Source organism: Vicugna pacos, chromosome 10 (assembly GCF_048564905.1).
Source record: "Vicugna pacos chromosome 10, VicPac4, whole genome shotgun sequence".
NCBI classification, from domain to species: domain Eukaryota; kingdom Metazoa; phylum Chordata; class Mammalia; order Artiodactyla; family Camelidae; genus Vicugna; species Vicugna pacos.
In genome coordinates, this window is record NC_132996.1 from 1,004,314 (window position 1) to 1,025,632 (window position 21,319).

Sequence of the window (21,319 nt, forward strand, 5' to 3'; positions counted from 1 at the left end):
TTTTCTTTCTTATTAAGTGTAAAAGCTGTTTACATATTCTGGGAATTAAGCCCCTAGCAGTTTCATTTATTGTAAATATTTTCTCCCATTCCATAGGTTGGTTGTCTTTTTGTTTTGCTTACTGTTTCCATAGCTGTGCAAAAGCTTGTAAGTTTAATTAGATCCCTCTTGTATATTTTTGGTTGTTTTTCTATTGCTTGAGTAGACTGCTCTAGGAAAACATTGCTGAGATGTATGTCAGATGTTTTGCCTATGGTTGCTTCTAAGAAGTTTATAGTGTCTTGTCTACATGTTTAAGTCTTTAACACATTTTGTATTCATTTTTGTATATTCTGTGAGGGAGCAGTCTAACTTCAATGATTTACATGCAGCTGTTAAGTTTTACCTACACCATTTGCTGAAGAGGCTGTCTTTACTCCATTGTATGTTCTCACCTCCTTTGTCAAAGTTTCAATGACCAAAAGTTTGTGGGCCTATTCTTGGTAATTTTGTTTATCCGTTCATTGATGGATGGATATTGTTAGTAACTTTTGGCTACTCTGAATGATACTGCTATGAATATTGATGTGAAATTTTTTATGAGAATATGTTTTCATTCTGTTGGCTGTACATTTGCCCCGCCATATCTGTAGTTTCCACTACATGAATCCAGATGGTTGATTGTAAAGGGACTCGAACATCCTTGGATTATGGTATCCAGGGTGTGGGGTTCCTGAAACCAACCCCCCAAGGATATTGAGAGATGACTCTATATGTAGGAGTGGAATTGCTGAGACATATAACTCTAAGCTTTTGAGGAAATACCAGACTTCTCCAAAGAAGCTGCAACATTGTTCCTTTCCCCTGGCCACATATGAGGTTTCTCTGCCTCCTGAACGACATTTGTTATTGTCCATGTTTTGGTTATAACCATCCTAGTGGGTGTAAAATGAGATCTCATTTTGTTTTTGACTTCCCTAGTGATGCTGAGCATCTTTTCATATGATTATTGGCCATTTGTATATCTATTTAAATTCGTGGTAAATTTAAAAATTGGGTGTTTTTTTTTGTATTGTTCAGTTGTAAGCATTTGTTATATATCCTGGATACTACTCTCTTATTAGATACATGCTTTGCAAAATTTTTCTTCTATTCTGCACATTGTCCTTTAACTATATTTTTTTAAACATTAAAACAATTTCTTTACAAGGGAGGTAGTTAGATGTAAAGATTTATTTTATTTTTTTGCAAAGCACGCCCTCTCTGACTTGAGATAACCATTTCCCCTGTCATTTCACTTTCTTGATGATGTCCTTTGTAAGAAAAAGGTTTTAGTTTTGATGAAGTCCAGTTTATCTGCTTTTTCCTTCTATCACTTGTGCTCTTGGTTTTGTATCTAGGAAACCAAAGCCTATCCTAGGCCCACAAAGATTTATACTGTGTCTACTTTTAGAAAGTTTATAGGTTTAATTTTTACATTTCTGTCTGTGATCTATTTTCAATAAATTTTATTTGTTATATAAAATATGGGTGTTCAGATTCCAGATTGATTCTTTTGCCTGCAGATACCCAGCTGTCCCTGAACCATTAGTTGAATAGACTATTCTTTCAATGGAGTGTTTTTGGCCCCCTAGTGGAAAAGTGTCTGTAAATGTAAGTTTTTCCCCGTGGGTTTTTATTGTGTCTCTTAGACTTATTTATCCAAACTTATGCCAGTATCATACTGACTTAGTACTATAGCATTTTAGTACACTTTAAAGTGAGTCCTCCAACTTTACTCTTCTTTTTCAAGGTTGTTTTTGCTGTCCTGGGCCCCTTGCACGTCCATGTGAAATTTGGGATCAGTTTTTCAATTTTGCATAGAAGTCAGCTGGAATTTTGATAGGGATTCCACTGAATATATAGTTCACTTTGAGGATTCTTAACATTTTTAATAATATTGTCAATCATTCCATGAAAATGGGATGTCTTCCATATATGTAGATCTTTTAAAATTTATTCTGGTGATACTTCAAAAAGTTCAATGTACAAATCTTGTAAATTTTTGTTAAATGTATCTCTCACTTTATTTTTAATGCTGTTGTAAATGGAAAGGCTGAATTTCTTATGGGTGGGACTATGTATCAATCTTCTTATTTGTAGAATTCCTTCACAACAAATACCCTTGGTATATATTTGCTACATAAATCTATCCACAACTATTCCCCGCCCCGTGTTATAAGAAACCAAGACCCAAGGTAAGCTACTTGAAAACACCTATGTGGAAGAGAGAAATGAGACCCTTGGGTGGGTCTTTGTGCAGATGATACTGAGAGCTTATTCTGAATGGCTTCTTCTTAATTACTTTTAAACAACCCTTTCAGTGTATTTAGTCAGATACATTAAGATTATGCCCTTTTGATGTGCGGAGTAGCTAAGACTATAATTTTCAAATAAATTCTAGTGAGAGTGTTGTACTTGAAACCTAATTTGCATCAATCTTTGAAGATTTATGTTTCAGGAGCTTTGACTAAAGAACAACTGTCTTTATTCTATAATGAGAACTAAATGCTCAAGCAACATGTAAGAGTTTGAGCAAACTGCCCCCGCCCCGTAGTGCTGGGTGGCTGCAGCTGTAACTGGAGTCAGCACTTACCTCTCCCAGTATGCTTGTGCTGATCTGCTCAAAGTGGTTCGTCCAACAGTTTGTCAGTAGTCTGTTGGACAAAGTCATAAAACATTGATTGAAGGTTGCTAGAATGCAATATATTCTTATTAATATTAAGTAAGCACATATTGAATGCTTACTGTATGATGGAATTGTCCCTCAGCCTCACATGAATATTATTTCTCTTGAAACCTCACATATTTCCTTGTTATTCTCACTTTACAGATAAGGAGACTGAGAATTAGGTCTTCTCTCTTTTGGGAGGAGCTCATTATTAATGATGGGCAGTTGTAAGGAAAAAGATATTGATTCATCATGAGAAAACATTTTTGTGAGAGTCAGCAATGAAGAAGATGAACACTGAAGAAGGTGATCATTGTTCGAGTGAGACAAGCCCTGGGTTGTGCGGAGTCAGCATCCCTGTCCTAGACACGGCACGTGTAGAGCTGCGTGGTGGGTGAGGCGGCACGGCCGTGCAGGGAAAGCGGATGCTGGGGCCTTAGGCTGTGCTCAGGCCTGGTTGGGCTTTCTCCTAAGGGGAGTGAACCATCATTGACAGATTTTAAGTAGGAGAGTGGGGTGCTCTCATAGTTCATATTTGTCTTCTAGAATGTTTGGAAACATTTAGAAGTCTTGGCAGGAGATGATGTGATGAGTCAGAGTAGGGTGGCTGCGAGGTGTAGCAGTGTCCAATTTTCAAGTGGTTTTCAGGCCCAGGCTTGTGGCTTAGTAGCCGTGTCAGTTTGAATGACGCACGCAAGGAAGTGAAACAATTTATCTAATCAATTGAAGCAGTGATGTACCCAATTCCCAGGACTATTGTGGAGATCCAGTGAGATACACTGTGCAGTGTGCAGCGTGGTCTCCAGCAGAGAGTCAGTGCTGAGTGAGTGCCAGTGAGTATCTGGTAGGTCAGTTGAGGGTAGTGGGACTCGGAGTCTGAGGATATCTGGTCCCTGAAGGAGGGGTCCATTCACATCTGTGAGTGATGGGCCTGAGTTGGGAGACGCAGGGAGACCTTACCCCCCTACCAGGGGCCCTGGTAAGGACGGCTATGGGAGGAACACCGTGAAGTCAGCTCTTTGCATGTGGAGTTGGAGCTGCCTTTGAGACAACTAACTGCAGTGTCACGAGCTTAAAGAGGAGATCTGGGCCCAGGTTGTGCATTTTCCTAAAATCTCAACTCCTAAGGACGCTGAAGTATTGATCACTGAACGTGAAGTCATACTTTAAAGGACAAACGAATAGTAGTATTATCCCTGTCATCAAAGCTCACGTCTATTTATTCATCACTCACTTTGCTAATTGTGTACTTACAGAGCTCACTTCACCGTCCTCCCGTGGGCTCAGGCTCCACAGAAAAGAGCTGGTGAGACTCCCTCTTTTCTAGAATAAGACACATTTAGCTTGTAGACTTCTGTACCTCGCCAGACTTAGGATATTAGTTTGTTGGTTTAATTGTATTTTCTGTTGGCCATGTCCTGACAGGAGAGAAATTTTACCTCATGGTCATGTTTCAATTAGCTGTTACTGAGAATTGCTGATCTGATACATAGTGTATGTATTATATTAACTTTGTAGAGTAGTTATCATTTTTCTGTCTTTGCCCGTTAATTTGTTTGCCCCTTCAGTGTTCTATTCTTTTTGGGGCCTTATTTTTTTTTTAATTAAAAAATGTCTGTTAGCAGTTAAAAAAAAAAGCAAAGAAAAAATGCACATGAGAACTAAATTTAGAAAATGTCTAGTGTGTTTTCTGTCTCGGCAATGGAGGGTTCTAGAAACTCCTGAAAACCTTCATTACACAAGTTCCTTAAAACGCTGATTGAGAAATAAAACCTTCCTTCCTCATCTTTCAAGCTGCACAACTCATTGTCAAGAAAGTGAGGGAAAATTCTCAGAAGCCAAGACAAACGAGAAAGCAGGGTTTCTGAGAGATACGTGAGCGTTAGAAGCCGTGGTGTGCTGGTTGGCTCCTGAACTGATTTTCAGTTGCCTTGACAGGAGGGAAGCAGGTGAGCCCCAGACCTCTCACACTAGGAGTTGGATGGGTGATCATAAAATGGGCCAAGCCCATCCTGAGAATCTTGCTTTACTAAAGGGTGAAATAGGAAAAAAAAATTCCTCAAGACAAGAAAGTAAGAAAAGTCAATTTTGGTGGAAGAGGGGAAAAATAACAAATCCAAATTAAGGATATAGTTTAAAGCTGTTCTGGCATGAGAGTGACCACAAACTCCTGGCAGAAAACCACAGCTACTCCTTGATTGATAAGTTGTGTTTTGAATGAATCAGTGAACAGCTATTCCGAAAAAGGCCTCCAGAGTCTTGTGGATCAAGATAGTGGACAGCAAACACCTCTCTTCCAAGGTCTCATTCAAATAACCAGAAAGGTTTTAAAGGAAACTAACAATAATCTGAGTTGTATTTATTGACATTACTATATGCTAAGAATTCAGAGGTGACTATGGAGTTGTCTCCTCTTTTATGGACCTTATTTTCCCTTTGGGGAGAAAAATGACATAGTTGGGTATCTTGGTGGAGGGAGGTGTTAGTCTGTTGCAATTAGCCAGGAGAGGAGATTAAGAAAACAGTGAAGGGTGGGTGAACTTTTTAGCTGAGGACAGTCTTGTTCACTTGGCTTTTAATTGCAGGCTCAATGAGCTGTCACTGGAGGGAATAGATCTTACGGAAGATGGACATAGCTCAAGCCTCTTTGGAATGGACAAGTGAACCTGGAAAAAGACAGTCAAATCTGTGCAGACATTAAAGTTCACTTGAACGTGCTCCATCCCTGAGCCAAAGATAGGACAAATATGCAGCAATTCTTGAGGACAGAAGAGTGGTTTTTAAGGTTCTCCAAGAATGAATCCCATGGAACCGAGATGGCCAGTTGTCAAACTGAGACTTTGTTCTTTGGACGGTGTACCCAGCAAGGGTATTGGCCTTTTATATGTTTCCATTTGTCTTTAATACATGTCTGTTGATGAGGGCATGGGCACAAATGTTTGACACCTTGTCGAGGCGATTTTGGATACCTGCCTAGAAGCACGGGCACAGTTGCGGCTGCTTCATACATCTTGCAGCCCATCCCTTTCCCCGGCTCCGGGATCACGGCAGAGTGATTCCTTGTTGACCTGTCCGTTTCCTCTGTGACATCATAACCCATGAAAAGACCGGAGGATATTAACTTGGCTTTGTTAAATTCAAAGAAACAGATCAAATATGAAGTCAGATTTGTTCTTTCCTATTTCAGTAGTACCATGGAGACGGCAGTTTGGGCAGCTTTTTGTAGTGTCCTGGAGGCATTCTCTCTCAGCTTCTGGGCGCCTCTGTTGAAAACACTTCATAGCTCTCTGGCCTGCTGGAAAAGCACTCTGCCTGTATTACCCTGAAGATGTGTTCTGTTTATAAACTCATCTCTACTCCTTGGAAAACAACTCAAGAAAAACTCGGTTGGTTTTCCACCAGCCATGGGCAGGGGTGAGGTAAACCGTGTTATTATTTCATAAAATAATAGTAATAATAGTAATAGTAATATTAGTAGTAGTTGTAGTAATAGTAATAATAATAATAATAATAATAATAATAATAATAATATTAATAGAAGTCTTAAAACAGGACAGAGCACATTGGAGAGAGTCAAAAAATGCTTTCTGGCTTAAATCAAAAGTGATGACTAGTGATTCCATGGCTGCTGTATTTGCTAAGCTAATTACTCCTTTGCTCCATTACACATTTCTTTTATCTGAAAAAGAAATACAAGGAAATGGTTTAAAAAAAACTCAGAGAACAAAAATACACAAGTGAAAGATGTTTTCCCTCATCCTCTGTTCTTTCAGCCCTCTCTGGAGATGCCTCTGTTTACTATCCTTTGGGTGCTTTTCCAGATATGCTTTGCACATTCCCACCTATGTATGTAAATTCCTTTAAAATTTTAGTTATTTTTAACTTAAAGGGGTTTAAATCCTCAAGTGGCATCTGGCCGGGTAATATAACAGAACAAATCTGACTCCATATTAGATTTGTTCCTTTGAATTTAACCCTATGCTCTGTCACCTAGGCTTCATCTTGCTTGTAAAACAATGTTGCCTAGAGCCTGAAATAAACAGGAGACCCTATTCTGAAGGCTCTGACCTTTAAGGATATTTAACACTTTTTCATTCATTAAAAGATAGCAAATTGCAGAATAGAAAATAACGTTTCTTTTGTTGGAGGTTTACAGGGATCTGACCCACGCAGATAGCTGCAAGAACAAAGGATTCTAACAAGAAGGAATTCCTACACTAAGAAGTTTGCACTAACCAAGCACATTGGAAAGGAGCCTGAATTGTGACTTGGGGAGATGGTTTTCCAGGACATTAGTTTGCCATCTAGGTCTACAGAAACTTGCTATTCCATGCCCCAACATCTGGTCTCCCACCTTATTGGCCTGTCCTGCACTGAGGAGAATTAATTTCGACTTGGTAACACTCCTATCTACCTAGAAAGCTGGGCACTGGAGCTGAGTGTTATGGAAACAGGCCAGCCAAGACAAAAGCACCAATCGGAGTGTTGGAGTACTCAGAATTATTATGCCGGTGGGCTCAGAGGGGCTTCGGCTCCGAAGTTTTGAGTACCTCCAAGACGTGCACATGAGGTTTTAAAGGCTTAGTTACAAGTAAGGGGGCTTAGCCAATAAGGCTCAAAGAACAAAAAGCAAGGAATAAGTACACTGGAGCTTATCAATTTGTAACAGATCACATTACTGACACTTGTTGAGCTTGGAATTACGAGTTAGGTTGTTAGGCCAATAAACTGACACTAAACTTCAGATTTACGAGATAGCCCAGCATAATTTAGATCAGTAAACTGACACTTACCACACTTAGATTTGTGACTTAGCTTGTTAGCCCAGCTGGACTTTTCCTTCACATGAGGACAGCTCTCCCACACCCAGGAAACCACTGTGAGCCCTTGATGTTTCCACTAGGGTGGTGTATGGTTTACCCAGGAGGGATGGGGACTATGCACCAACACTCAGGCAGTCTGCTCTGTCTGGGGCTCTGATCTTGTACCATCCCGCTCCCCGCCAGCCCAACACCTGGGACAGTGGAGCTAAGGCAGAGATCCTGCCTGCCTGTTTCCCAGCGTGTAAAAGGGGAATATGTGCTCTTCCCAAGGTAGTTCTGAGCGACAACACCTGCGGGTGCTTGGTTCTCAGAGCAACAGAAAACCCAGCTCCGCGTGGGGGCAACGGGTGTGATCTCCCTAGGGTTTCTGCAGAAGCATCGGACGGAGGGTTGGATCACGGTGGTAAAATTGAGCTGCGGGGCTTGAAGGGTAACAGAAGGGTACAGAGGCAGGTCTGCCGCCTAGGGGTGCCCCAGAGGTAAAGCTTTTTTTCTCCAACTCCTCTAAGACCCTCCCTTCTCCAGATCCCTTCCTTCTCTCTGCTCATCCTGTCCATCTGTATCCCTCCAATTTTCCCGTCCTCTCCACCCGCTCCCATCTTCTCCCTCCCTCGCTGTCCCACCTTCTCTCACAGAACCCAGAGAGGATCGCTGGCCCTCCTGCGCATGCGCAGTCAGTGCCAAGTGGTCCGCTGGTTGGGAGCTCCATATCCGAGCCGGGGATCGGGCCCAAAGGCTTCTCAACTACGTCGCCCGGTAGGCCTTTGGTTCCTGCCTGGGGTCGGGGCCTCTGACTGTGGATGTGCAAGGTGGGGGGCTCCCGGGAAAGGGGTCAGGCGGCTGCGGGAGGGCGGTCCGCCTGTCACAGACCCCAAGGGCGCTAGTCAGCCCGTGTTCAGATGAATTGCTCAGGCCAGACCCCTCTGCCAGCGCCACCTGCCCTGGCGTCCCGGCCACAGTGTCCAGGGCCTGGTGTGCACCTGCCATCTCTCACCCAGCCGGGATCCCCTCAGTCCGCGGCTGGCGTCCCCTTCCCCTCTCCCTCCCGCTAGTCCTCTCCTCCCGGGCTTCCTCTTCTCGTTCGGCGGCCCGTCCCCGCCCCTGGGCGGGCTGTGTCCCGGGCGGGCGGGGTCTGCGGACCCGGACGGGGGCGGGCGCCTGGGACTGTGGCTGGAGCTGTCCTCAGAGCGAGGCTGCAGCCCGCGTCCCCCTCCCCGCTTTCCCTGCCCCGCGACCCCGGGGCTGCCCTGCTCTCCCTTTCCCGCTCCCTGAGGACCAGCTCTGTGGCGTGGGCGCTGCTTCCTGGGCTGAAAGCCTCCGGCTCTATCGCCCAGCTTCTCCTGGTGGAGTCGGGAAAAGGGAGCGTCACTGCTAAGCGAGGTTCTGTCTCCCCCTTCCATGTTTCTGCCTCAGGTAAGTACCTTGAACACTTTCAGGTGTTATGATGGCGGTGCTTGTTGATGTCACGTGTTTTTATAGTGAGAGGGATTGCAGTGGTGAAAGCAGGGCTTGGTTCTGTTAAAAATGTGCTGAAGGCATGAGGCTGTGACATCCTCCTTCCTTCCCTCTCCCAGGGTGAAAGGAGTGATCCTCGATTTTCAAAAGATAGTTACAGTCCCTAACTAGCCCAGCCCAGCTATTGTGTGTTAACAGGAACAGCACCACCAGAGGCCTTGGAGACCCAGGCATATTGCAGTCCTAAAGTGCTCCTGGTATAGTTTGGCTTGTTTAGGTTTTTTGTTTTTCTTAAATTGTGGGACAGACTAGTGTATAAACTGAAAAATAATTGTCAAGAAATAATTTTCATAGGACAGTTTTATTGTGATATAGTTCACAAACCATGAATTCCATCCATTTAAATGGTACAATTCAGCAGCTTTTTGCATATTCACAGTGGTGCATCCATTATTATTCCAGAACGTTTTCATCACTTCAGAAAGAGCAGTGGAAATGAATGACCTATCCACCCCTCCCAAGTGGTGGTTCTAAAGAAATTTCTTGGCTATTCCTGACCATAAATTAACTTGTTATATTCCAAGAAAAGTCTGGTAGGAATTCTAACCAGAATTGAAATGAATCTGTCTATCAAAACAGGAAGAATTTATAACTTTATGGCATAAACTTCTTCTACCCATGAATATATCTGGGACCCTATCTTTTCATCTGACCAGAGCCTGACCCATGTGAAGTTCTCACTACTTTTTGGGGTTGTGAATGATGAGATTCTATACATCGTTAGTTGCAACTGTAGCCTTTCACAGAAGAGAAAAGTAACCTCAGTGAAGCAAGTGACTCTCTGATGGTCAGAAAGAGTGACAGCCAGTGCTGGAGTGATCCAGTGGACTTGGTGTTTGCAGCTAGATTTCTCGACCACCTACAGTTAAGGGGATTAGAGAGTTCTTTTATTTTTTCTTAATGGCGTTGCATTTATTTTTACTTATTTTTTAAAATTATTTTTTATTTAAGTGTAGTCAATTTACAATGTTATTTTCAAGTGTGCAGCAGAGATTCAGTTATAAACATATGCATATGTATATATATATGTTTTAGATTGTTTTTAGTATAAATCACTACAAGAAATTGAATATAGTTCCCTGTGTTATATAGCAGGTCCTTGTCATTTATTTTATATTTACTAGTTTGTATCTGTTAATCCCCCCTTTCCTGCCTGCTAAACACAGTTTGCATTCTATGTCCATGTGTCCATTACTAGGAGCACCGTTTTTCCTAGTAATATATGCTCTTTTGCTGCTTTCAGTTTCAGTAATTCCATCTTATCTGTGGGCGCTTTTCTTCTGGTGGCCTTAATGTGGTTTGCACACGTGGTAATAGAGATCTGTATTTGGGAGAACCCCAGGCCTCGTGTAGTCCCTGGTACAGAGTGCCCACTGAATTGATGCTTGAACTGGGAAAAAAGCACTAGTAAATGTTGGAATTTCCACTATGGTTGAGAATTCTATAACCTCTTTTGACAAACTTAATATTGGCTGCACCCATTCTGGGTAATTTGGTGGAAATTCATGTTATGGTGGTGAAGAGACGGGGCCTTGTATGCTTCTTCTCTTTCTGTTTTCTAACACTCATTCTCCTGGGCCTTCCAGATCCTCCCCTAGAAGTGCCAGGTCTGGCTTGGTGCTGCACTGAGGCAATATTTGTTAATAAGGCCCTTTCCTCATCTCTTCTGAGCCTCCGGTTTTTTCTCTGCACAATGAGGGCTTAGACTAGATAACTACTTTTCAGTTTCTTTTAAAGCCATGTTTCCTTTGAGAAACAGAAAATGCAAATCTCTCCTCTCAAACCAACCCTTTAGATTTTGAAAAGTCCTCCAAGGAGTGACATAGCTCTTTGTGGAAAATGAATGTGATTGTGATTCCAGGTGACACAGAAAAGACTCTTCAGAGATTGATTGCAGGGAGAGGGCAGGAAAGGGGCAGTATGTCACACTTTCTAGTGTGAGCACTGGAGCAGGGGCTTGGATTTAAATACGGTGTCTGACGTGGCCTCTCTCTAATCTTGTAGAATGTGATAAACTTCTCTACCTCAGTTTCTTGATGTGTCAAGTTGGGGTGATAATATTTTAAGGCTTTTGTGAAACATTATGCACATAAGCCATTTGTGTATGGGTAGAAACAAGACCTGCTAGGGATTCAGGGATTTGTTTAAAAAAAAAAATCTTGTCCATAGCACTCTGTCTGTGTGTATTTAGTAGTTCCTGAAGGGTGAGGGTGAGTCTAAAGTCCATCGTGGGACAGGTGGCCCATGGTTCTCTGTGCCCCTGAATGCCCCCTCCTCCCCAGTCCTCTTCCTCAGTCCAGGATGAAGTTCCCTAGTAGATTTACACAGAGGTCTTGTGAAAATGGCTATTCATTTTATTGTTTCACCACGAAGGGCTGCCATCATGACCTCAGCCCTCCCCGGCCGCCACACCAACCCGGATCTCACCCCGGTCCATGTCCACTGGCCCCGCCAACGGCGCTGCCGTACGTTTACCGTCTGTGAGACGCCGCCCCAGAAAGGATGTCGGCCGCCGACTGACGCGGCCAGAACTAGTGGCCCGGCCAAGCAAGCCGCCATCCCCAGCAGCAAACACCGCCATGGCCCCGGGCAGCTGCACACTTCCGGAGCCCGCTGCCTGCCCCAGAAGCGCACGCCAGCCCGCGAGGAGCGCGGCGTCTTTATCCATGGCAACGCCGCGGGGCCCTCCCCTAGCACTTGCGTCTGCGTCCTCCCGAGGCTAGACGTGCAAGGGCAGAACTTTCGGAGCCAATGGGAGCAAGGGTGCGGCCAGGACGGGGGTGGGGGGAGGCTTATGGGGCAGCTGGGCGGGGCCGGGGCGGGCGGGGCCGCGCGGAGGTCCTCAGCTGCAGGTGGCACCGGCCGGAGGCTGGGGCAATGCTGCCAACAGTGGGCGCCGCGGCGGGGCAGCGGGGCGGGGGCACCCTCACCTGTCCTTGTGCGGGGCTCAGCCAGGGCTCCGCGGCCTCCGCTTGCACCGGAAGTGGACCCAGGCTACCGGTGGGCAAGATAGAGGACTGAGCCCAGGCAGGCACGGCTGGCCAGGTAGGGCACCTGAAGTGCAGATCTGCCAGGCCGGCTGCCGGCCTTGAATACGCGCTGCTAGGCAGTTTCCAAGAAGACGGGATCTGTCCCAAGAGGGGAGGTAGGGCAGGGTGCCAGATGCCTGGTTGGGTGCGGTCTTACAGGAGAGCCACGTTGAGAGGGTGCAGAGCAGCCCCTGTGTTGGCGGGGCTAGGAATTTGGGGTATAGGGTGGGGATGATGTGTGCCATTCCCTGTGGTCTCCCAAAGAACTCGCACCCCCAAGCAAAGGACCCTGCTCCCTCCACCCTTCACTGCATCCCCTGCCTTCCCCAGCACCACCGCCCCTGCCCCCGGAGGGTCCCATGACCTCTCCCCACACCAGGCACCGTCCCTGTTACAGGTACTTATCTCCTGGTGGTTCCAGCCCAAGGGTGGGGGCTGTATCTGACCAGTTAGGATGCCTGGAGCCTTTGTATGAAACCTCAGACTATAATGCAGGCGTGCACAGAGGCCCCTCAAACAGGATTCCCTGCATTCCCTCCCCACCACGCACCCACAGCGCAGCTGCCACACCAGGCCAAGCCTGCTGGAGGACCGCTGTTCCCTCTCCACCTGTCCCTGATCAAGAGTGCACCGCCCACACTGCTGGGTATTTAGTGGGCCTTAGAAGAGCAGCTGGTATTTTCATGGACAAATATTTGCTCTTTTGGGAAGAGTTGAGTGCAAAGGGATGTAGGGTATGCCTTTTCTGTTGTCCTGGAACTGGTGACTAGGATGGAAACTTAAGTCAAAGCAGTTTTTAGAGAGAGCCGCAATATATCTTACCCAAAGATCACTGTTCCCCTACAAAGGCAACACCACCTGGCGGGTGGGGTCCTGGTCCCTCTCTCTGGAGGTTGGGCTTTGCACCCTCCAGCTGGGACAGAGCCCGAAACAGCTCTGAACACGCTCCAACAGGCTTTCCCAGCACAAACTGCCTTTATTTTGAATCTGGCTGAAGGAAGCAGCTGAGAAATCTGGGTAAATCTTCCTGGGTGTAACCATGCCTTTTGTGCTGAATGAAAGAGCGGCTCTCCACATGCTAACAGCTTAGAACTGAATGTGTGTCGAAGCCTTCATGCATGTAGCATGTTGGGAACAGCGTTTCATGGTGAGGGGAACTCTATAACTTACATGTGTATGGGGAAGCCCTCACTCCAACAGGGTTTTCCTGCACAAACTGCCTTTATTTCGAAATTGGCTCTTGCTGAGAAATCTTGGTAAGTGTTCTTAAGTGTAGCCATGCCCATTATGCAGGATGAAAGAGCGGCTCTACACTTTTTCACATCTCAGAAATGAATGTGTGTTGAAGCCGTCATTCATGTAGCGTGTTGGGAACACAGAATTTAGTGGTGAGAACTATGTAAATTACATGTCTATGATGAAGCACTCTCTCGAGCCGGGTATTCCAGTGCATACTGCCTTTATTTCGAAACTGGCTTCTCAGAAGCCTGTGGTCTCCACTGCAGGTCTGTCTCCAAACCCAGGGCCAGCATGGTAACTCTGCTCCCCCTGTCTATTCTGGAAGTTCTAGGTGTCCTCCATGGCCCTTCCACCATTATGTTTTTGGAAAACCCCGCAGATGGAATGGGCCTGAGAACAGGAGAGCTGGATGCCAGAAGCCACTGCCCAGTGTGAGGCTCCTGGGAGGGGCATCTCCTCTCCGTGGGCTCTGATCTAACCTCCCCTCTCCCCCACCCCCACCCCTCTCCTCCTGCATTTCCTGATTGATCCCTGGATAATGGTCCATACCAGGAATGACCTGGGAGAGGTTTTATGAGTCTTTAAGTGGAAAAAAAAAAGAAATCTTTAGACAAGTTACTGAAAGTAACTTCCAGCTTTACCGGGAAAGACCTCATTCCAATGTTTAAGGCTAGTTGACAGGGTGTCAAATTGCTTAACCACTCACATCTGAGCAAGTGCTACCTCTCTCTCCAGCTCCCCGCAGCATCCACCTGTGGCAACTTGGCCAAAAGAAGGCAAGAAAGCTCTTTCCCCTCGCCAGCACCAGCGTGGCTTTGGAGTCAGTGGAGGCTGAGAGAAAGAGCCCCGCCCTGAGGTTTGAGGGGCCTCCAGCCACAGCCAGAGGAGCGGGGGTTTTCAGAGTGGCCCAGCAGGGAAACCAGGCAAGGCCACCTGGCCCAAGTCTTCCCTGCCCAGAGAGCCCCATGAACTGCTTTGGGCCACACTCCCCGTTTGGGCCCCCTGCAAAAAGATACCACGGGAGCCACACCTGAGAAGGCAGAAGGACAGCCCTTTAGCCTGGGGTCCCAGCAGGTGTGTCCTGTGAGACCTGTGGCCACATAAGTTCCTTGTCTCTCCAGGTCACTGAAGGGACTGTGCTGGGCATCTTGGTGGTCAGGGACATGGGAACACCTCTAAACTCTGAAGAAGGACAGAGAGACTCTTCCTGGAAGCAAGGATTCCAGGGAGACACCTTGCCCAGAACTGGGGGACTGTGTCCTGAGTAGACCCCTGGGAGGCAATGTGGGGCTGTGGGGTCCTCTTCTGAGAAGGGAGCAGGTGAGTTTTCCGGGGGTGGGGTCCTGCTTTGTCCAGATATGTCCTTGTGTAAGACTCATTTACAAACACCTCCAAGTCCACCTAGGGGTGGCCCCAGAGGTGGGGGTAGAGGAGGAGAGTGAAGGGTGCAGACTTAGGGCCCCCTGAGCCACCCAGGGAGCCAAGGGTCAGTGGGAACATCTTGGGAGTCTAGTGCAGGGGTGGAGGACGAGCACTAAGAACATGCCAAGTCATGCAATAAAGTGACCCGTGACCACGAGACACAGGTGGCCGTACACCAAAAGAGGCAGATAGAAATTTAGACCCAGGATCTGAGAACCTTGAGAGGGGCTGGAGGGTCCCAGGAACCCTCAGGAACAGCTCTTCTAGGGGCACAGACATCCCAATACACACATTTCTCATGGAAGCTTTTTGGGGTGCAGAGTGAGTTACCAGGATCCTGAACTTAGTATGGAATCACGGTTCCTGGCAATAAATTGCTGTCATTTGTCCCTGGACATGCACAGGGGAGCTGACTGCTGTGGGGGTCACTGCAGGACTAGAATCTTCTGGTGTCTGCTCTGTGACCACAGAAACCCAGGGGGATTTCTCAACAGGAGAACCTGGAGACCATGCCTGCAAGGACCACCCTCATGGGATGGCCAAGGAGCTCGTGGTACCCAGGTCACCAAGTGACGAAGTTGTGAGGTTGCCTGGGGTATCGTGGGGGCATGTAGATTTCTGAGGTCAGCACGTGGGCCCAGCACTGCTGGATGGTCTGCACAAAGAGGGGCCTGCCCTCCTGATGATGGCTCTTAACACCTGCAGGGAAACTGCTCCCAGGGCTCCTGGAGGTCCATATTGAGAGTGTCCTGCCAGCCTTGTGGGGTCACCTTCCCCTGATGCAGAAGCAGACCTCTCTCCCTTGAGGCCCAGGGGACACCTGGCTCAGGTGCCACCTGTGTGCCCTGGACACGCAGAGCCCCAGAGCTCTGGCACAGCCTGGGGTGTGGTGGTGTCCGGGCAAGAAAGGCCCTGGGAAGGGGGTCATTCAAGGGCAGAGGCCACTCTGCAGGGATGCTGGACCTGGCAGCAATGCACTGCTTCAGTACTCCCTTGGGTTGGGTCTCCAACCTGTGGGATGGAAGGGCCACTCCTTCCTGCGTTGCAGTCGGGGGAACTAGATCCATCGTCAAGGTCAGCCCTGAAAATGGAGGCTGCGCTACCTCCATTCCTGGAAAGAAAATCAGTCCCCTCCAGTCCAGGTGATTCAGAAAGTCATTCAGCAATGTTCGGGGCCCCCACTTTAGGCTTTGAATTAGAGCTGAGCGGCTTAGGAGGCCAGATCCCTGACCGTGGCTCCAGGAGCAGGTTTTCTGCTGGGGGACAGGATCCTCACAAACACCTGTGTCTTTGTGGGACACTCCCCTCTGACAAGCTGGGAGGCAGGGTGCAGTTGTGGGAAATCGTGTCTACATGAGCAGAGGGCCACCATGTGGTGGGGGCACAGGAGACTGTGAGAATGAGTCCCACAGGCTTTCTGGAATCAAAAAACTGGCAAATGTGAAAAAGTGCATAATTTGTTTTATTGAACAGGCTGCTTATGTACGTTTCGAGGACCAGGTTCAATGACTCAACATCCCTCCAGGACAATAGCCTCAAGAGAAGAACAGACAGAGCAGGAGGAGATCTGGGGTTTCTCCCAGGAATGAGGTGGAACAGGGATTTCTGCAGATTTGCAAGGAGTCCCCGACCACTGAGCATGGGGTTACAGCCCCACGAGCCCCTGTCATGTTTGGCTTGGGCTCTGGTTCTGGCCTGCTCATGTATTCTTCCAGCAGAGTTCCAGAAACTCAGAGGGTGGACTTAGAGGGGCTGCGTTTGGAACCTAGTGAGGAGTTGGAGGGTCCTTTATATTGAGTCCCTTCATCCTAATCACCGTAGCTGAAGCCCAACACCCCCCAGGCCCCCATGGTTGCCGTGCAGGGAGAACAAGCCTGGCAGGCGACCTAGGGGTCCCACTACTGTGTCCTTCCCTTGTCTTCGTTCCCTTTCACCCCGGAAGGTGTGATTGTCTCGTGTCATGGTGGCCTCCACAATGTCCCTCCCAGTAATCTCTCTTCTCCATCAGGTGGGGTTCCCAACCCCGCTCAGCCTTCTCTGCATGGATGCTGAAGGACCAGGCCCACCTGAAGTTCTGAGCTCGAGCAGTAAGGTGGAAACAAAGAAACCAATGGAAAAAAGAAGCAAGTGATTGTGGCAAAGCTCCCCACCACAGAGAAGCTGCCCTGAGTGGAAGGGAGAGTGTGGGCATGCCCGTTTGTTTCCTATCTCCCAGTGCTCTTAGCTTTCTTATTGCCTACCTGCATGGTTACAACAAAATGATCTGCAAAACTGAAAATATTTACTCTCTTGCTTTTACAGAAAAGGCTGGCCAGCCTCTGGTCCGGTACCAGGCAAGAGATTGGAGTTCCTTTCCAGTTTGGAAACATCTTGGCAGGCCCAGGTTTGCAAAGGTCTTTAAGAGTAGTTACGGAGTTTTGCTTTTAAACTTTTTTACGGCTGTATATACTTGTGAGATGTGGTTGTGATGTATAATTCTGAGCCGGGATTTTCTCAAACTGTTTCTCACTTCTTATACCAGACATTCCTAAATTCCAAGTGGAACTGCATATTAAGGAAGCCATGGAATTTAGCAAAAGGATACAGATCTCATTTCCTTTTAAGTATCGGTGTACCTCCATCATGGCAGTATTTGTTATGTGTTATTGATAGGGGAACTAAGTAGTAAACAGATTAATAGAAAATAGGGGATTTTAGGTACACAGGTTCATCTTTTCAACATTGTTTGTAATATTTGCAGTTTAAGATGACCATTCCTGAGAAACAGGCAGCCTCTTAGAATGAAATAGCATTTCCTCTGAACCATAATTAATTTTTATTTTGTAGACAGCAGGAAGGGTAATAACACGTCACACATTTGGGGACGTCAAAGAGAAAATGTAACTTTCTGGGAGCGCACTCCCCCGCCTCCCCCTGCCCTTTTTACTGTCCCATTCTCCCTGGAAGGCTCTTTCTTATCTTCTGCTCATGGCTCCAGTAACTCTTTCTTCCTCCTTGTTCCTCAGCTGGTAAGGTTAGTTTTCTACTTTGAACAAGCAAACAAGCCAACAGAAGAGAAATTTCACAAGCAACTCCCAGCACATCCGCTCGCCTTCTGATGTCTGTGACCTCACTCTCGGTGCCCCACCGCTTATTAAAACTGGCATCGAAAGCCAGTTCCTCCAAAAGTCCCCGAGGCCCCATCCCTCCCATCTTCTCTGGGTTGTCACTCCCAAAACCATCCTCTCTTTCACTGCCTCATCTATTTTGTTCTCCTGCTAGTTGGCACCATCAGTATATAAACGTCCATCCTCTTAAACCAACAGCACTCCTTGACCCTAATTCACCCCCACCAATTGCCACCCTGTGTCTTTGCAGCAAATCTTTAAGGAGTTGTTTAAACTCACTGTCTGCATCTTCTCTTGAGCCATCCCCTTTTACACCCATTCTGGCTTTTCGCCTGATCCCTCGCTCTATGGAAACTGCCCTGTCAAGGCCATCAGTGACCCCATGTTGCTAAATATAGTGGTCAATTTTGACTCCTCATCATGCTTGGCCCCTCGGCAGCATTTGACCCAGCTCTTCCATCCCTCCTACCCCGTGTTCCTGCTTCACTCAACCCCCAGCCCATCTCTCTGTCTGTTTCTGCTTTTGGCCTGCTGGCTGGTCCTTTGCCAATGTCTCCTGTTTTTTCCAAACATATACTGTGGGTGTTCCCCAGGGTGGGTTCCTGGGCCTCTCCTCTCTCTCTCTGCTATTCCTTTGGTGGAAGCAACCCAGCCTTGGAAATTGGCATGCCATCAATTTCTCAATTTCTCCAAAATTCCCTGATTTCCCCTTTCCATCTGAGCCTTTATCCCTGAGACTCACATCACATTCTTTTCCTTTCATTCATCTTGCTTTCACATTCATACATATGTTCTACTATGAAATTACTTTTCCAAATTTTGAATCAGTACATATATATCATGTAAAATGCTCAAATATGTATTATTTCCACTAAGATGCTAATTCTACCTTAGAACATTTCTGCACTTCTGTATTTATGTGAATAAAGCGAATAGTATTTCTACAAGCCTCATAGTTAAACACTGTTAGTTTGGGGCTATTATGTAACATGAAATAATGGTACATCAACATAGTCGTTTTTCATTTATTTTTATGTAACACCGAGATGAGGTTTTTGCCCTGAAGACTGGTTTTATTGAAGTTTTACCTACGTTACGGACAGTCAGTTTATGTGAAAGCCCTCATTTCTCCCCTTTTTGATATATGCTCCATTTGGCTATATATAACATATAACTTGGCATGAAACAAAATTCCCAAATCATTCACATAATACAATTAATATGTTTAATTATATTTTTTAAATGTTAAAAAGAAAAAGAAAACAGATTCCTCTACCTATTAGGCACTTCTGTGGCAATATGTAACACACCCCTTAACCATGACATTGAAGAACTGAGCTGATACCAGCCCCTTTCCACCTGCTCAGCCCCACCTTTTCCCATCCCCTTTCCCATCCGGAGAGGACATCCCTCCCATTGTCCAGGCCCAGATGTTGGAACCATGTCCTTTCTCTCTCTTTCTTTTACACTCACAGACAGCAAATCCAGCTTGTTAGAAAATTCTGGATATTCTGTCTTAATTAAATACCTGCTCTCTGCTCCCCGCCCTCCTAAGAGCCACCTTCAGCCTTTCCTGGATACCAATAGCCTTCTGTTTCCATCTTTGCTTTCCTACAATCTCTCATCCACACAGAGTCAGAGGGAGCCTGTAAAAACATACATTGGGGGTGGTGGGTGTTGCTCAGTGGTAGGGCGCATGCTTAGCATGCTTGAGATCCTGGGTTCAATCACCAGCACATTTCATTAAAATAAATAAATTACTTCCCCCCAAAAAACACAAACACAAAAGCATAAGTTGGACTACATCACCCCTCCCCTCAAAACTCACTAAACGGGTCACCATGTCATTAGGAGCCAAAGTCGTCACAAAGGCCTCAGGACCCGGCGTGCTCTGCCTCTCTGCCCACACTCTCCCCCTCACTCTGGGGGCCTCTGGCTCCGGCTCTTCCTTCTTCCTCCGGATCTATTCTGCTTCAAGTTCATTACTCCGTGAGATCTGCCAGGATTGCCTTATTCTCTCCTGCCTGCCTCCCACCCCACCGCCATCACCCGAGTTTGCTCATATCACTCTTTTTTAAAAATTTTTCCAAACTCTTGCTACCCCAACATGCTGCCTGTTTCCTCTGCTAAAATTCTGAGCCCCCAGTGATGGGGAGTCATGTCTATTTTGTTGACTGATAAAGCCCGAGAGCCTTGGGAACGGTCTAGTTAGGAGATTCCCGTATGTAGTAGGAGCTTATACACATTTGCTGAATGAATGTAGATGCCCTGGTCCAATCCGATGGAGCACTTCTGTGACGTGCTCAAAGAATAACTCTCCTTTCCACCTGAGAGGGGGTGACAACTTCCCTGCTGATTAAAGGCAAGAACTTTTTGCTTTATGCTGTTAACCTTAGGCGGGGAGACTGGGGGATCTTCATATATATTTTTAAATTTGGTTCACTCTGCAGTTGGTCTTTGGTCTCTGTATAATTTTGAGAAACTCTTTATAAGTGATCATTCTTTGATCAGATTGAACAGGTTCCAGGGGGAAGGACCAAGCCTGTCCCATCAGCCATCCTATGTGTCTTGTCCTGGGACCCAGTGGATGCTCAGCATGTAAGTGAACCGACAGGAGTGAGTGAAGAGATGGGAGCATCTCATTATTGTGGCGGATCTCTGTCCAATGCCTTGAGATTTGGGGAAGGGTTTACGAGTGCAGAAGGGAGAGGTCAGGTCCTCTGTGCTTTTCCTGAGTGCCCTGGCCTTACCCATTCCCCCAGCCCCCTCTGGGCAGCCAAGCCAAGGAGCTGGGCCACCAGGGGTTGTGCTGATCAATAATCCACCTTCACCCCAATTCCGGGGGTAGGTACACATGGTTGTAGACACTGGAGTCAGGTCCTTGGAGGAATTCCTCACCGAACTATGTTTTGGACCTTTTATTTTTCTCTAGAACCTCCAGCTGAAGATTGTCTTAGACACATGAAAGTTGAGGACACCTTCTGTCCCCTCGCAACCCAGGTGGGCCTGGGAGTCTGCTTTTTCTATAGCCGATGGGCTCGTGTTGATTTGGGCATCCCTGTGCCTGAATTCCTGCAGTACACTCGGTGGTAAGGATGGGGGTGCCTGGCAGGGAGGGAAGCGGGTTGGGAGACTGTACAGCTGGGCTGATGTTAACCTGGGGTGAGCGGGAGCTTGCTGATGCATGGCATCTCGGGGCAGGGAACTCTCCACACTCAAGAGGGGTTCCCACTCCCGCAGGGTCCCTTTGATCAGGGTGCTGGGCTGTCAGGGGACCACAGGGGTCCCAGTGAGGATTAGGGTGCCTTCAGGTAATGGGAAGTGTGGGGTCCAGTGGCAATTGAATTAACTGTGCACCCAAACCCAGCCCCCACCTCTTTCAGCCTGTTTCCTAATCTGCAAAACTGGAATGTTATTAAACATCTCGCGGGGTCATTGATGGGCTGGGACAGACTACACAGTCAGGAGCTGGAATTCTTCTGTCCCCTGATTGTT

At 46.9% G+C, this 21,319-nt stretch overlaps 1 protein-coding gene across 1 annotated transcript in view; it reads left to right on the forward strand.

The window, feature by feature from the left end:
• LOC140698889 (uncharacterized) overlaps positions 1–21,319 on the forward strand; it is a 142,472-nt gene that overhangs the window by 113,577 nt on the left and 7,576 nt on the right. Inside the window, exons 14-20 of the mRNA XM_072970748.1 lie at positions 14,031–14,218; positions 14,417–14,615; positions 16,191–16,307; positions 16,726–16,900; positions 17,019–17,100; positions 20,336–20,422; positions 20,757–20,913. Coding sequence (XP_072826849.1) covers positions 14,031–14,218; positions 14,417–14,563 — 335 coding nt within the window. The 3' untranslated portion in view covers positions 14,564–14,615; positions 16,191–16,307; positions 16,726–16,900; ... (1 more) ...; positions 20,336–20,422; positions 20,757–20,913. The remainder of the gene's footprint in view (positions 1–14,030; positions 14,219–14,416; positions 14,616–16,190; positions 16,308–16,725; positions 16,901–17,018; positions 17,101–20,335; positions 20,423–20,756; positions 20,914–21,319) is intronic.